The sequence below is a fragment of the Emiliania huxleyi genome (assembly GCF_000372725.1).
Source record: "Emiliania huxleyi CCMP1516 unplaced genomic scaffold EMIHUscaffold_312, whole genome shotgun sequence".
Taxonomy (NCBI): domain Eukaryota; phylum Haptophyta; order Isochrysidales; family Noelaerhabdaceae; genus Emiliania; species Emiliania huxleyi.
In genome coordinates, this window is record NW_005199666.1 from 102,426 (window position 1) to 114,922 (window position 12,497).

The 12,497-nt window shown below is 65.4% G+C and overlaps 2 protein-coding genes across 2 annotated transcripts; one reads left to right on the forward strand and one right to left on the reverse strand.

The window, feature by feature from the left end:
• Positions 1-723: 723 nt before the first annotated feature.
• On the reverse strand, positions 724-5,814 carry EMIHUDRAFT_240624 (hypothetical protein; the record flags this gene model as incomplete). The annotated part of the gene is made up of 5 exons (XM_005774402.1): positions 724-1,647; positions 1,794-2,813; positions 2,879-3,030; positions 3,103-3,543; positions 3,711-5,814. The coding sequence occupies 5 exons, from the start codon at positions 5,812-5,814 to the stop codon at positions 724-726; spliced, it is 4,641 nt and encodes a 1,546-aa protein (XP_005774459.1).
• Positions 5,815-9,079: 3,265 nt separating this feature from the next.
• Positions 9,080-9,583, forward strand: EMIHUDRAFT_74703 (helicase domain protein; the record flags this gene model as incomplete). The annotated part of the gene is made up of 1 exon (XM_005774403.1): positions 9,080-9,583. A coding segment is annotated over one exon (504 nt), but the record flags the coding sequence as incomplete, so codon positions are not given.
• Between the last annotated feature and the right edge of the window lie 2,914 nt (positions 9,584-12,497).

Below are 12,497 nucleotides of genomic sequence, written 5' to 3' on the forward strand. Positions count from 1 at the left end.
GCCCGTCGTGCCACCGACCAGGTCGAAAGTACTCCGCCTTCGTCTTGGCGTCCCACACCTTCCACGTCGCCGTGATCTTGCCGTGCTCCTCCTTGAGCCTGTTGTGCGCCGCACGCAGCTCGTCGAAATCGGAGCCCGGTGCCTTGCTCACGTCAAGGTCGCGGAAAAAGAATTTTACTCCAAGTGCTCCAAGTGCTCCAACAAAACTCCCTCGCACAACACTGGGCACAGGACTGGGCACGGGACTGGCGCGCACTGGCACTAACACAGGTACACCACGTGAAAAAGAATTATGGACAAAAAATTGCAGATACACTGGCACTAACAAGGTACACCACGGGACTCCTTGCGAAAACCCCGAGAGAGATTTTTGAAAACCCGTAGCCGTGCACCTCGTCCTGAGACCCGAACCCCCTGCAAAGTGCAAAATACAAGGGAACAGAATCAAACTACCCTCTTTGTAGCTTCACCTATAACTATCCACCTTCACGCATGCACACCGATACTCTCTCACATAACGTACGTTACACTGGGGCTCATTGCGACGCTCCCCTGGGGGGCGAAAATCGGCGCCGCCCGCCGATTTGCGACGCTACCCCGTGGGGGGAGCGTCGCAAATCGACGGCGACGAAATCGACACCGCCCGTCGATTTGCGACGCTCCCCCTGGGGCGAGCGTCGCAAATCGCCGGCGGCGAAAATCGGCGCCGCCCGCAGACCCCAGTCAGACGCTCTGCTCGACGCTCTCCTCCGTCCATCCCGACGTTTCCTTGTTGGCAGCGGCGAGCTGCTCGAGCTGTTCACCGCCGCGAGTCGCGGACTCGAACGCCCCGTGGCTGCCGACCATAGCCTTGAGGTGGGACACAACCTTCCCCGTCTTCAGCTTGGCGACCTCCGCCGCTGCCTCATCCACCTTCTCCTCCATCTCCTTCTCCTTGGAGCGCACGTACGCCATCATCTCGCTCTCGCCCACCCACGCGTTGACCTGCGTGGTGAAGGAGATGTGGCAGAGCAAAAAGCAGTTGCGGATCCGCGTGCCTCGCGTCGAGCGCATGTGGAGCACGCGGTACCCTTCCCGCAGCACGCCGAGCACGCATGTCTCGTACGCCGCCTCCTCCTCCTCGTCCAGCACCGCCACGCGCAGGACCGTCTGCTGCCGCTCCGCTGCCACGCAATGCACCTCGCCGCCGTAGCGCACCGCCTCGCCTCCGCCGCCGCCCTTGGCGCTCACCAGCTGGCGCGTGCGCGCCGTGGCGGGCGGCAGCGTGAGGCTCACGCACGAGAAGCCGCCGATGGCGTGCAGCTCGACGGCGAGCGACGGCAGCTCATCCTCCCCGCGCGGTGCCCTCATGCGCCGCTTGCCGACCGCCACCGACAGGGACGGGACGTGGGTGTGGAGACTCCCGCCGCCGCCAAAGACGTCCGGCCGGTCGATGCCGCGGGGCGGGAGGCCAAAGAGCGAGATCGGGCGGAGTGTCGCCACGTGCAGCACCACACGCGGAGGCGGCCAATTCGGCGCCACGCCGCCGCCGGGCTCGCCGAGCATCTCGGCGGGCTTGAGGACGTACCCGCGGCCGCCGTTGAGCTCGAAGAGGGCGTGGTGCAGCTGCGAAGGCAGATCGTTGGTCTGCAGGTTGAGCGCCGCCATCTGTGCGCCTGTTCACGGCCAGCGGTGTGAAGAGACGCCGTGCACAGCCGCAGGCTGAGGGCCGCCGTCGGCGCGCCCGCGGCCCAGCACGGCATCGGGTCGAAGTTATCGCTCTTGGTGCGCGTGCCCTTGGGGAAAACGCGCACGATCCGGCGCACGGTGCGCTCCTGCATCGCCACCCGCCACTCCTCCTCACTCAGCCGCTTGGCCCTGGCCAGTCGCTGCGACCCATCCGAGGAAGGAAGGTCGGACGACCCGCTCGTGGTGCTGCGCGGCGCCTTGCGCCCGAAGAGCCGGCCCGGGCTGATGCTGCTCCGGCTGCGATGGGAGGTGCTCTGCTTGCGCCCAGGCGGTGGCATAATGACGCCGAGCGCGTCGGAAAGCTTGGCCTCGGCGGCGTGCGAGAAGTGGAGCTCGGATGCGGAGGTGACCGTGAGCAGCTCGCCGCTGTCGCGCCCCTCCCGCGGCCTCTCGAGGAAGAAAGCCTCCCGCACGAGCGCGTGCGCCGCCTCAACTCGCTGCAGCGCCATCGCGTGCGTTCGAATGACGATCCTGCCCAGTGCCGCCGCCGTCGACGTCTCGGAGCCGAGGCGTCCGGAGCCAGAGCTGAGCGTAGAGGGACGGAAGCTCTGAGTGGGGTCCGCCGAGCTCTCCCCGAGGATGCCGCTGGGGAACGAGACCCGCGCCGTGCTGCCGCTGGGGAACGAAGTCCGCGAATCACGCTCCTCCGACGCGCGAGGTAGCGCCCAACCGTCCTCGTTGTCGCTCTCTCGCAACGTCGTCGTCAACGTGGAAACGGTTCGCCGCGACTCTTGCGCACTGCTAACAGTGAAGCGATCCTCGCTGCGTCGGCAATCGCCACAGATGCGCGCGGCGAGCTCGCGGCCCGCGACCGTCTTCCCCTTGCAGAGGATGCGCCGGCGCAGCAGGTGCGGGCAAGCGGCCGCAAGAGGCGCGCCGTCCGCCAGCCGCTCCTCGGGCAGCACCAGCGCCGAGCCGAGCACCTCCACAATCAACTCCGCTGCCCGCGCCTGTTGCTTGGGTGACGCGCGCACGTCGAGCGAGAGGTGGACGGGCAAGTCGGACGTGATGAAGGCTGCGTCGGCGATCGCGTGCAGAACCTTCTTCAGCTGGATGCGCGTCACGAGGGTGTAGTGGTGCGTCACCTGCCGAGTGCCAAGAGCTAATAGGGGAGGAAAGGGGTGGGGAGGGTGTTAGGGTGGATCGTCACCACGGGACCGTCCATCCCGTCGACGATGTCCACCTCGAGGCTGCGGCAGCCGCAGAGCAACAAGCGGGAGTACATGCCCGCGTCCGCCTCCGAAGTGAGCTGGTGGCCTATCGCAGAGATGGGACTGCGGTACTGCCGAAGTGCTTCCGCCTCTAAGACAGACGGCGTGGCTGTGTGCGATCTCGTGGTGCAATCTCGGCAGCATCTTGGTCTTGTCTGCGCACCGGTGATGTAAGTGTTGTGCGATGCAGCGATCCAGTAGTGCGAGAGCGGCCGCGAGGCGTCGTGCTCTTCGCCGAGCAAGCGCGGGCAAGCGGCACGGTTCTCGGAGCGCAAAAGGAGCAATGCAAACTGCTCGTGGTTGAGCGTCGCGCCCTCGTCCCCCCCACCCGGGCCACACACTCCACCCGAGACGGCTGGAAGGGTCGAACCGCAGCTCCGTCGCTTCGAGAGCCCGGAGGCCTTGCCGACACTGTCGCGCGCCATGCCTGCTGCCGCCCTCGCTGCCTCGATGACACGGCGTGGGCCTGGCGGCGTGGCCATGCTCGTGTGAGACTTGCCGGACGACTCCGCCGCCATGGCGGTGAGGTGCGCCTCGCGCACCGCGAGCAGAAACTGCGTGCGCGCCTGGCGGGGGAAAGCTCCGAGATCGGCGGGCACTGGCGCTTGTCGGGGTGCTAGTGGGCGGGCGGTGCCACGCCTTCTCGAGATCGGCCTCGGCCTGGTCGGCTGAGCAGAAGCGGAGCCAATCTTGCATGCCCACCAGGCCGGTGGCCGGCGAGGCGACGCGATCGAAGAGTGCTCGCAGCTCGGCATCGCCTGTTTGCAACACAAGCGTGAATGGACAGTGTTTGTGCCAGCTTGAAGCTCTGGCGCAACGCTCGCGCGCCGCGCAGCTCGGCTCTGAACTGCTCGTCCGGCCTCTCCGCCTCCTTGGCCGCCTTGCGCAACTGTGTATGCGCGTCCAAGTGGTGCCGACGGAGCCACCAACGCTGGAACACTGCTGGTAGCAGGTAGCGCCAGCCGACAAGCTTTGCCAGGCGATATGGCGAGAGGCCAAAGCGCACCGCCAGGCGTCGCAGCCGCCGGCGCAGAAAGCAAAAGCCGACGAGGACGAGGAGGAGTCCAGCGCCACCGACGCCGGTGGCGATGGAAATCAACCAGATTGCCGGTGGAGCCGATTCCTCGCACGTGCTTGCGGAGCATAGGAGGCACGAACCGTCGTAGTCGAGACGGTGGGAGTCGGCGGGGCACTCCGCCGCCGGCGCCGGGTAGTCGAGCTGTGCGCCGGACACCGCCGACTGCGCCGGCGACTGCGACAGCACAGGCTGCGCGTGGCCGCCGCTCACCTGCAGCAAAGTGGGCGGCCGGCCCACATTCTGGCCGCGTGCGTCGAAGCTGATCGGACCGATGTAGGTGATGGCGATGCGCTCGCCGGAGCGGAGGTAGGAGCGGAGAAGCTCGTAGTCGAGGGGGTCGCTCAGCGGCTTGTCAGGTTTCGGCATGTCGCGGAATCGGAAAAGTTTTATCAGCGCTTGTGCGAGGAGCGACGGGATAGCCGCCGCGTCCGGTTGCTCGACGAGCTGGCCGCCGTCGCCACCGCCGCCACTACTGCTGGCGGGCATGCGCGCAGCGCGCAGCTGCTCGTAGGTTGCGTAGGCTGTGTCCTCGAGAAGGGCGTCGGCATAGCCACGGAGCGCCTCGTCAGACGCCATCTGCGCCGCACCAGTCACGTGCTCGCACTCCTCCGCCAGCCCGGCGCAAGTCTCGTTACCCAACGCAACGCCTGACCACCAAACGCCCGAGTACACGTGGGCATTCGGCGCGTCCGGCGGGCGCCACGACTTGAGCCGCTCCAGCGCGAAACGGAACAGGGGCTCTGGCACTGTCAGCACGAGCACGTCCGGTGCGGTGCCGTGCGCCGCGGTGAGGTGCGCGGTGAGCGCTGCGTAGTCCACGGCGCCGTCCGCCCGCCGGCGGAGACTAGCGTTATACCGCACGTCGTAGGCTAGAGCGCGCGCGTCTTCGATGGCCTGCCGACCCAAGCCGACGTAGAACGGGTCACCGTTGTCCTCATACAGCAGCGCGGACGACGACGCACCCAGCTTCTGGTACCGCTCGAGCGCAGCCCTGGCGGAATGGTCCGAATCAACGTAAGTCGAGAATAGATAAGGCTGCTCTGCGCCGCCGGCGGTGAGGACGCGCGGGTCGCGTCCCGTCACGTAGATGCGCCGCGTCTCGTTCGCTACTAACGCCTGCGCCGCAATCTCGTCATCGGGGCAGCCGCTCGTCATGCCAACGACGACGTCGCACCGATCGCTCCCAAAGGTCGCGCGCGACAAGTTGCGGCCGTGCGTCGCCCAGCTGCCGGCAGGGTAGGTGTGGTACGTGTAGTTGAAGCGGTAGGTGCGGGTGATGAGCCCCGAGCGGAGCGAGAAGCCCGCGCCGCCGTTGAGCTCATTGATCGCACCCACCATCGCCTCGATCTGTAGGTGCGTGCGTGCCGTCCCGCATGGGCCACCGCCGTCCGCCTCGGCGAACACCGAGCAGAGCTGCAGCGTCCCCGTCCGCGCCAAGTACCAGTCCGTGAATGAGTCAGGGGCCGAGCACGTCGCATAGCTGTAGTGCAGCCCTCCCTCGCCCTCGAGGTAGGAGGACTCTGCATGATCGAGAGCGCAGTGGCTGGCGTTGACATAGCACCAGGGCGAGGAGCACCAGGCTGGGGCTCCTGGCACGTTGCAGAAGGGCGGCATCCCCGAGTCGTGCGCCGCGCACAGGTTCAAGCCGTACTCAATTCCATAGTCGCAGCCACTGGCGCAGACCGAGTCGGCCACGCTGACGTTGAGTCGGCCGATGCTGTCGGCATTCGCGACGCGAAAGCCGAGGTAGCTCGTGGCACACGGGCACGCAAGCCGCCCAGTGTTCTGGCACGACATGGCCGAGCAGTCAAGTCGGTCACGCCGGCCGACCCGCGTTCCGCACAACAGCCGCTCGCCGCCGAGTCGCGGTCACGCCGGCCGCCCCGCGTTCCGCTCGCCGCGGCGGCGGTCACGACGTGGGGTTGTGGGGAGCCTGGGGGGTTTGAGGAAAGGCGGCGCAGATGTGTTGGACCACCTTTTCTAAAAAGAAAAACGGGGGGTGGTCTTATCCAAACGAGAGGTCAGGCATAGGAGCAACTTGTGTAGACGTACTACACACACACAAAGACCGAGTTCTCCACTCACTCAACTTCTTCCCACACACGCAGAGGCCCTCCTCACGCCCCGCCAGCAGCCCTCCGCATGCGAGCCGCTTGCCTCTGCAGTCTCTCGCCAATTCTCGCAGCGACCTTTATGCCTCCTCGCCTAAAAGAAAGAAAGAAAATACAGGGGTCAGGGCTCTCTAGCCCGTAGCCCGATGCCGAGCGTCCGGCCAACTGGGTGCGCTTCTCAGCTCCCCGGTCCTGGACGTGAGGTTACCGACCGCACTCCGTGGACGCCGGACAGATGATGACGACACGCACGAGCGACACACAGACACAAACAAGCTCAAGACACACAACTTTCGCGCGCTTCAAATTCTTTTTGAGCTTAGCCTTCGATGTTATGAAACAACGCAAGGCGGACATGGCATATCGCTCTCGGGCCCACAGACATCCCGCACACTCCCTCGCCGCACACCCGCCGCCCCCCGCGCGCGCCCCACCCCGGCCGGGAGAGAGGGGAGTGACAGATTGGGATGGCAACAGACCGAGTATGTTGAGTCCTGGCTCAACAACGCAGGGTAAATGTAAGCCGGATGGCTCACAGGCCACCTCTCGCGCCCCGATCTGACCCTCTTACTACCGCACTGATCACTTCCGCCCCCTCGCTCCCAACCCATCCACCTCGCCTCGGGCCACGCCGCGCGATCTCGGGCCGCGCGATCTCGGGCGATCTCGCGCAATCCCGGGCGATCTCGGAGCTCCACGCCACACCGCCCCCCCCCCCCCCCCACCCCCCACCCGACCTCGCCCACCGCCGCGCCGCGCTATCTCGGGCGATCTCGGAGCGTCGCTCGCGCGGCGTCACACCTGCTCAAAAAAGGAAGGGCCTGGTTGGAGCCACGGGGCTCACGAGGACGTGCTCGCTCGGTTCTCGCCGCCTCGCCCTGCGCCACTTGGGCCGGTGAGGCGGCGCCCCGCGCGGCGCGTCCCTCGCCCCGTCACGCCGACCCCTGCGCGCACCGCTCATCTTCAGCCCCCTCCTGGGGTTACTCTCGCGCTCACGCAGGGGAACCCGGCGGTACTCCCTTCCCCCCACCTCCGACGGGTTAGGTCGGTGCTGCGCCCCTTTGGCGCTCGTGTGCATGTCCCGCGTGCCCGCCTGCCAGGGCTGATGCCAAGGCCAAATCAACAACATGCCCGGCTGATGCCAAGGCCAAATCAGAAAGAAAGAAAGAAAACAGACAACCCAAGGGAGGGATGGGAGGACGGCACGCCGCCACCACACAGGGATTTTAAGGAGAGGGGTGTGGTGCGCTAGCCATCGCCCACCCTCGGGCGTCCGCCTCTTCCTATCTCACTTCGCAGTCTCTCTCCAATTCTCGCTGCAACCTTCGTGCCACCTCGCGGTCTCCCCCTTCTCGTCGTGCTCTCCCTTGTCGCCTCTTCCTCTGTCGCGTCGCTCTCCTCTGCCTCGTTCTGCGCCGCCGCCGCCGCCTGCCGTTCCCTTGTCCTCTCGGCTTCTTTTGCCTTTCGGCGCAACTCCGTCCTCCTCGCTGCGTATCCTGGCCCCTCGAGTCTATCGAGCTCCCCTCGCGCAAGGACGAGTCTTCTGACGCCCACTGCTATCATTTGCCGCCCAGTCATGTGGTTGCTCAGGTCCACTCTCTCTTCGAACACTTGTGCCTCTACGGATGATGCCGGCGCTGGAGTCCCCTTCGGGTGCATCGTGACATCTGACAACTGGATTTCCACTGGTTCGTCCTCCTCGGAGTCGTCTTCCCCCGCTGCATTCCGCTCAGCTCTACGTTCGGTACGTTCGGCGTGGCTCACCCTCCATGCCGTGAACAGGCGCTTTATCCACCCTATATTCTTCTCTCGTTCCTCTGCCCGAGAGAGAGATTTTTAGCAATACCAAACAACTCTAACACTCACACGTTTGTTGTTCTGCCCGTGCCTTGGTCTTGTCGTTGTTTCGCATCCATGTCTGCATGGCAGTCGAGGCTGCCTTCCCCACTACCTGTAGTTCACTCGTCACCTCCCCCGCGAGCTCCCTTTTCTTTCTTTCGGGTATGGGGGGTCCAAATCAACAACATGCGCGCAACTTTTTTTTTTGTGAAGCAATCGCTGATATGGAGATCTCCATCAGTGCCGTGCGGAGCTGCGCGCCTGAGGCAAGGGGAAAGGCGAAGGCGGTGCTATCTTCGCGCTTCGCGGATTCGTCGTTGCCTCCCGAGACGGTCAGCTTCAACCGGACATTGATCAACCACATCTGGGGCGGGCGGAGCGTCGAGTGCGCAAAGGCCGGGCGGGCGGTTAAGACCGCCGACATGCTTCTGGCGGTCGGCATGATTGGCGACGATTGCGTGGCGGCGGCAGTCATCCGAGATGTGAGTCCCCCGCGGCGTGTGGCGAAGCCCGGCCGTGCAGAGATTCTACTGCTCGCCACGCACTCGGTGCGTTTTTTGTGAATGTTTGCCTAGGCGACTGTGGTCGGGGCTGATGTGTGCTCTCTGCCCCTTGGCGCAGGCGCGTGAGAGGCAGGGCCACGCGACGGCCATCGTCAACGCGATCCTAAGCCGCACGAATGGCGGCGCAGTGCTCGCGGTCTCTTCCCAGTCCACCGCCCAATTCTGGGTCAAGCGGGGCTTCCAGTTTTGGGGCTCGCGGTCGACGCCGTCGTCTTTGCCAGGCGACCCCGCGGATGTCACCGAGGACGTCTTTGTTCCGTGGACGTCGAGCGTGTTTGTGCTGGGGCAGGTGGCTCCCGCCTTGGCCATACGTCTGCCCGATGCGATGCTGCATGCACACTCCGCACTGCTTGCAGGTGCGGGCCGCGCCCGAGTCGGTGGTTGAGGCACCCGCACCGCGCGTGGAGACAACCGCACCCGCGGCCGAGGCGCCCGCGCGTGCGGCGGCCGAGGAGCGCCTGCAATGCGTGCGTGTGGCCTGCCATCACCTCTGCACACTGAGGCACATGCTTCTACCACTAGGCGGAGTGCGATCCCGTCGCCGACTTTTGGGAGCAGCGCTTCGGCGAGCTGCAGGCGTACAAGGCGCGCTTCGGCAACTGCCGCGTGCCTCGGGGGTGGAGCGAGAAGCCGCAGCTTGCGAAGTGGGTCGACAACCAGCGCCAAGCGAAGCGGAAGTTTGACCAGGGCGACGAGCGAGCGTCGATCACGCAGCCGCGCTTCGAGCGGCTGACCGGCATCGGATTCGAGTGGGACCCAGCCGCCGACCTTTGGGAGCAGCGCTTCGGCGAGCTGCAGGCGTACAAGGCACGCTTCGGCAACTGCCGCGTGCCTCGGGGGTGGAGCGAGAAGCCGCAGCTTGCGACGTGGGTCGACAACCAGCGCACCGCGAAGCGGAATTTTGACCAGGGCGACGAGCGATCGATCACGCAGCCGCGCTTCGAGCGGCTGACCGGCATCGGATTCGAGTGGGACAGAGCCGCCGACCTTTGGGAGCAGCGCTTCGGCGAGCTGCAGGCGTACAAGGCACGCTTCGGCAACTGCAACGTGCCTAAGCAGTGGAGCGAGAACCGGCCGCTGGGGGAGTGGGTCGACAGGCAGCGCGCGGAGAAGCGGAAGTTTGACCAGGGCAAGCCATCGTCGATCACGCAGGAGCGCATCGACCGGCTTGACGGCATCGGGTTCGAGTGGAATCCTCCGATAGGGGCAGCAAGAGGGGCGGCGAAGCACCAGCCGCACGGGGCATCGGCGAGCCGCTGCCTCGACACGCCTCGCTCCCCGGCGCGAGGAGGCGACGGCTGCGCCAGCCCGCCCGCATCCCGTTCGGGCGCGCCGGGCGAAGCCGCGGAGCGGTCCATTCCACGCCTTGCCGAGTTGGTGGACGGTTGGGTGAGCGCGAGTCCACTCAGCGCCCCGCCCGCCGCCGCTCCCGCCGCCGCGCCCATCCCCGACGCATCGATGGCGGGCTTGGCGGCGGAGATGGCGGCGCTGGCCCCGTTCAGCGATCGTGGGCTTTCAGTCGAGAAGCACGTCGAAGATGGCGCCTCAAGGTGGCTACGGAACGCCAACTCGCTGATAGCGGCGGCCGGCGATGCCGCCGGCAGGGCTACCGCCGATGCGCTTCGGGAGGGCGCCTCCCCGGAGGTCGCCGAGGCTGCGGGCTGGGCGGTAGGCCGCGCCGTGGCCGATGGCAAGTCGACCTTGGCGTCGGCCGCCGGTGAGGCCGCGCGCGCGGCAGCCGGCCGCACGATCGAAGAGGGTCGTCCCCTCGGCGCGGTGCTGGCCGGCGAGGTGGCGACCATGGCTGTCCTCGCCGGCTCTAACCAGCACGAAGCCATCGCCGCGGGCTGCGCCGCCGGCAAGGACGCTCCCGACGCTGAGCGCGACTAGATATAGGAGATGGGTGGCGTCACAACGACAAAGGCCCGATCTCGCTCCCGGCCGCCCTCTCTCGTCTCTGCAGATTAATATTATGTGTGTTCTCGCGGCCGCCTCGCAATGAAGTTATTAATAATCTGTCTGTCTGCTCTGTGTGGTTATTCGCGATGGTTTGTCTTTTGAGTATGAAAGGCCTAGTCTGGCCGGTTTCTTTGGCTAGTTCCATTTCACTCTGACACGCTAATCTCCTTGAAAACGTCCAACGGAGCTCCGTGTTGCTCCCAGCGCCTTCCTGCGGCCCTAGCCGATGATACTAGCATGGGAGGTCATCTGACTACCGCGAGAGCGACCCAACTCGCCGACGTCGTCCGATGATTGTGCCGCAAAGTCAGCCTTCGGAGGCTATCGTGGGGTCGAGCCGGCAGTAGCCGTGACATGTGGTTCCACCACCCCTCGTAGGCTTTGCCTCTGACCGCCACCGTTCCCAGGCTGCCTAATGGGATGGAAAGGAAGGCTCGGCGAGCGTATAGAAGCGTGCTCGACCTCGTCGTGGCAACCTGTACGGCAGCGCTGGTAGGCGCGATGAGCGTCGTGCCACCTGACCCGAGACGGGTCGCAGGCGTCGTACCGAGCGCGTCGAGACCGTGTCCTGATGCGCTCTGCACGGGTGAGCCACGTCGGCGTCAAAGGAGCGACGTGCGACCTGTCAGAGCTTGATCTCCGATCTCAGCGGCGTCGAGTCATCTCCGGCGCGCGACAAAGGTACATCCACAGGACGCGCAGAGGCAGCTGCGACCCCGCCGAGTAGACGGCGGCACACCGCGCCACCTGCTGTGTGCCGCCGTCCACTCGGCGGGGTGGCAGCTGCCTCTGGAAGGCACTGAGAGGTACAATAGTGCGCAAATGGTCAAAATCAAGGTTTTGTAACGCGAGCTGTGCCACAGTGAAATGGAACTAGCCTTTGCGGTATCTCTCCATATCTGACCATATCCCGCCATATCCCGCCATATCCCGCCATATCCCGCCATATCCCGCCATATCCCGCCATATACGGCCATATCCTGCCGTATCCTGCCCGCCTCACGCCGCCGCTTCTTGTGCTTCTTGCGTTTGCGCTTGCTTTCGGCGCGCTTCTCCTTCTTGTTCTTGCCCGGGCGATGCATCGTCGATGACGAGCTCTCGCCATATCATGGGAATCGACAAGCGCTCGACAAGCGCTGCCGTCGAAGCGCGCAGTTCGCCCGCGTCGCGTCCGGTTTGCGGTTTCACGGACGTTGTCGTGAACACATCATAAACACCAGTGCTCAAGTGCTCAAGACACGGCGCTTCCAATGAAGCAAGTCATTATCTTGGACGCATCCCTCGACGCGAAGTGGCGAAGAGCCATGCAGTCACCCGAATTGCTTGGACCTCTCCTGCAAGTAGAACGAAGCATTGTTGGAGCTTCCCCCTCCATGCATGGCGCATCTTATGCGTGGCGACGCGCTGAGCCACCGAGCCGTACTCGGCCGCGCCGCCGCGTCGAGGCACGGGTTCCCAGCCAAGCAGCGACGCCGAAGCGTCTACCGATAGAGCGCCACGCCCAGCAGTGTGGGCGTCGCGGCTCTCTCGAGCGGCCGCGTGGCAGTGCGTGGCGCGGGCGCCACGGGCGGCAAGCGTGGAGCCGCTGGAAGAGCCGGTGCGAGCCGTGGACGGCAGCCGCTCCCCACGTCGCCGAGAGATACGGCGGGAGAGGGTTCAGGAGGCCACCGGAGGCGCCGGGAGGCTCGGGAGGCGCTAAAAAGTGGCCCGGGCGCCTCGCGCCACCCGTCTGGTGGGGTCAGGTGGGCTCAGGAATTATTCCAGGTTTTTAAGGTGATCCACTACGCCTGACCGAGAATTGGATGCAAGGTAAGGTAAGGTAAGGTAAACTTCTCCACACACACGAGGTGGTGGGGCAAGGGGGGGCAACCCTCGCGTCTCCACGTCTAACGACAGGAGCCCCACGGCATTTAAAGTGCAAGGCCCGGTGCGCGTGGGTGAGCGGTGTGTGTGTGTGTGTGTGTGTGTGTGTGTGTGTGTGTGTGTGTGTGTGTGTGTGTGTGTGTGT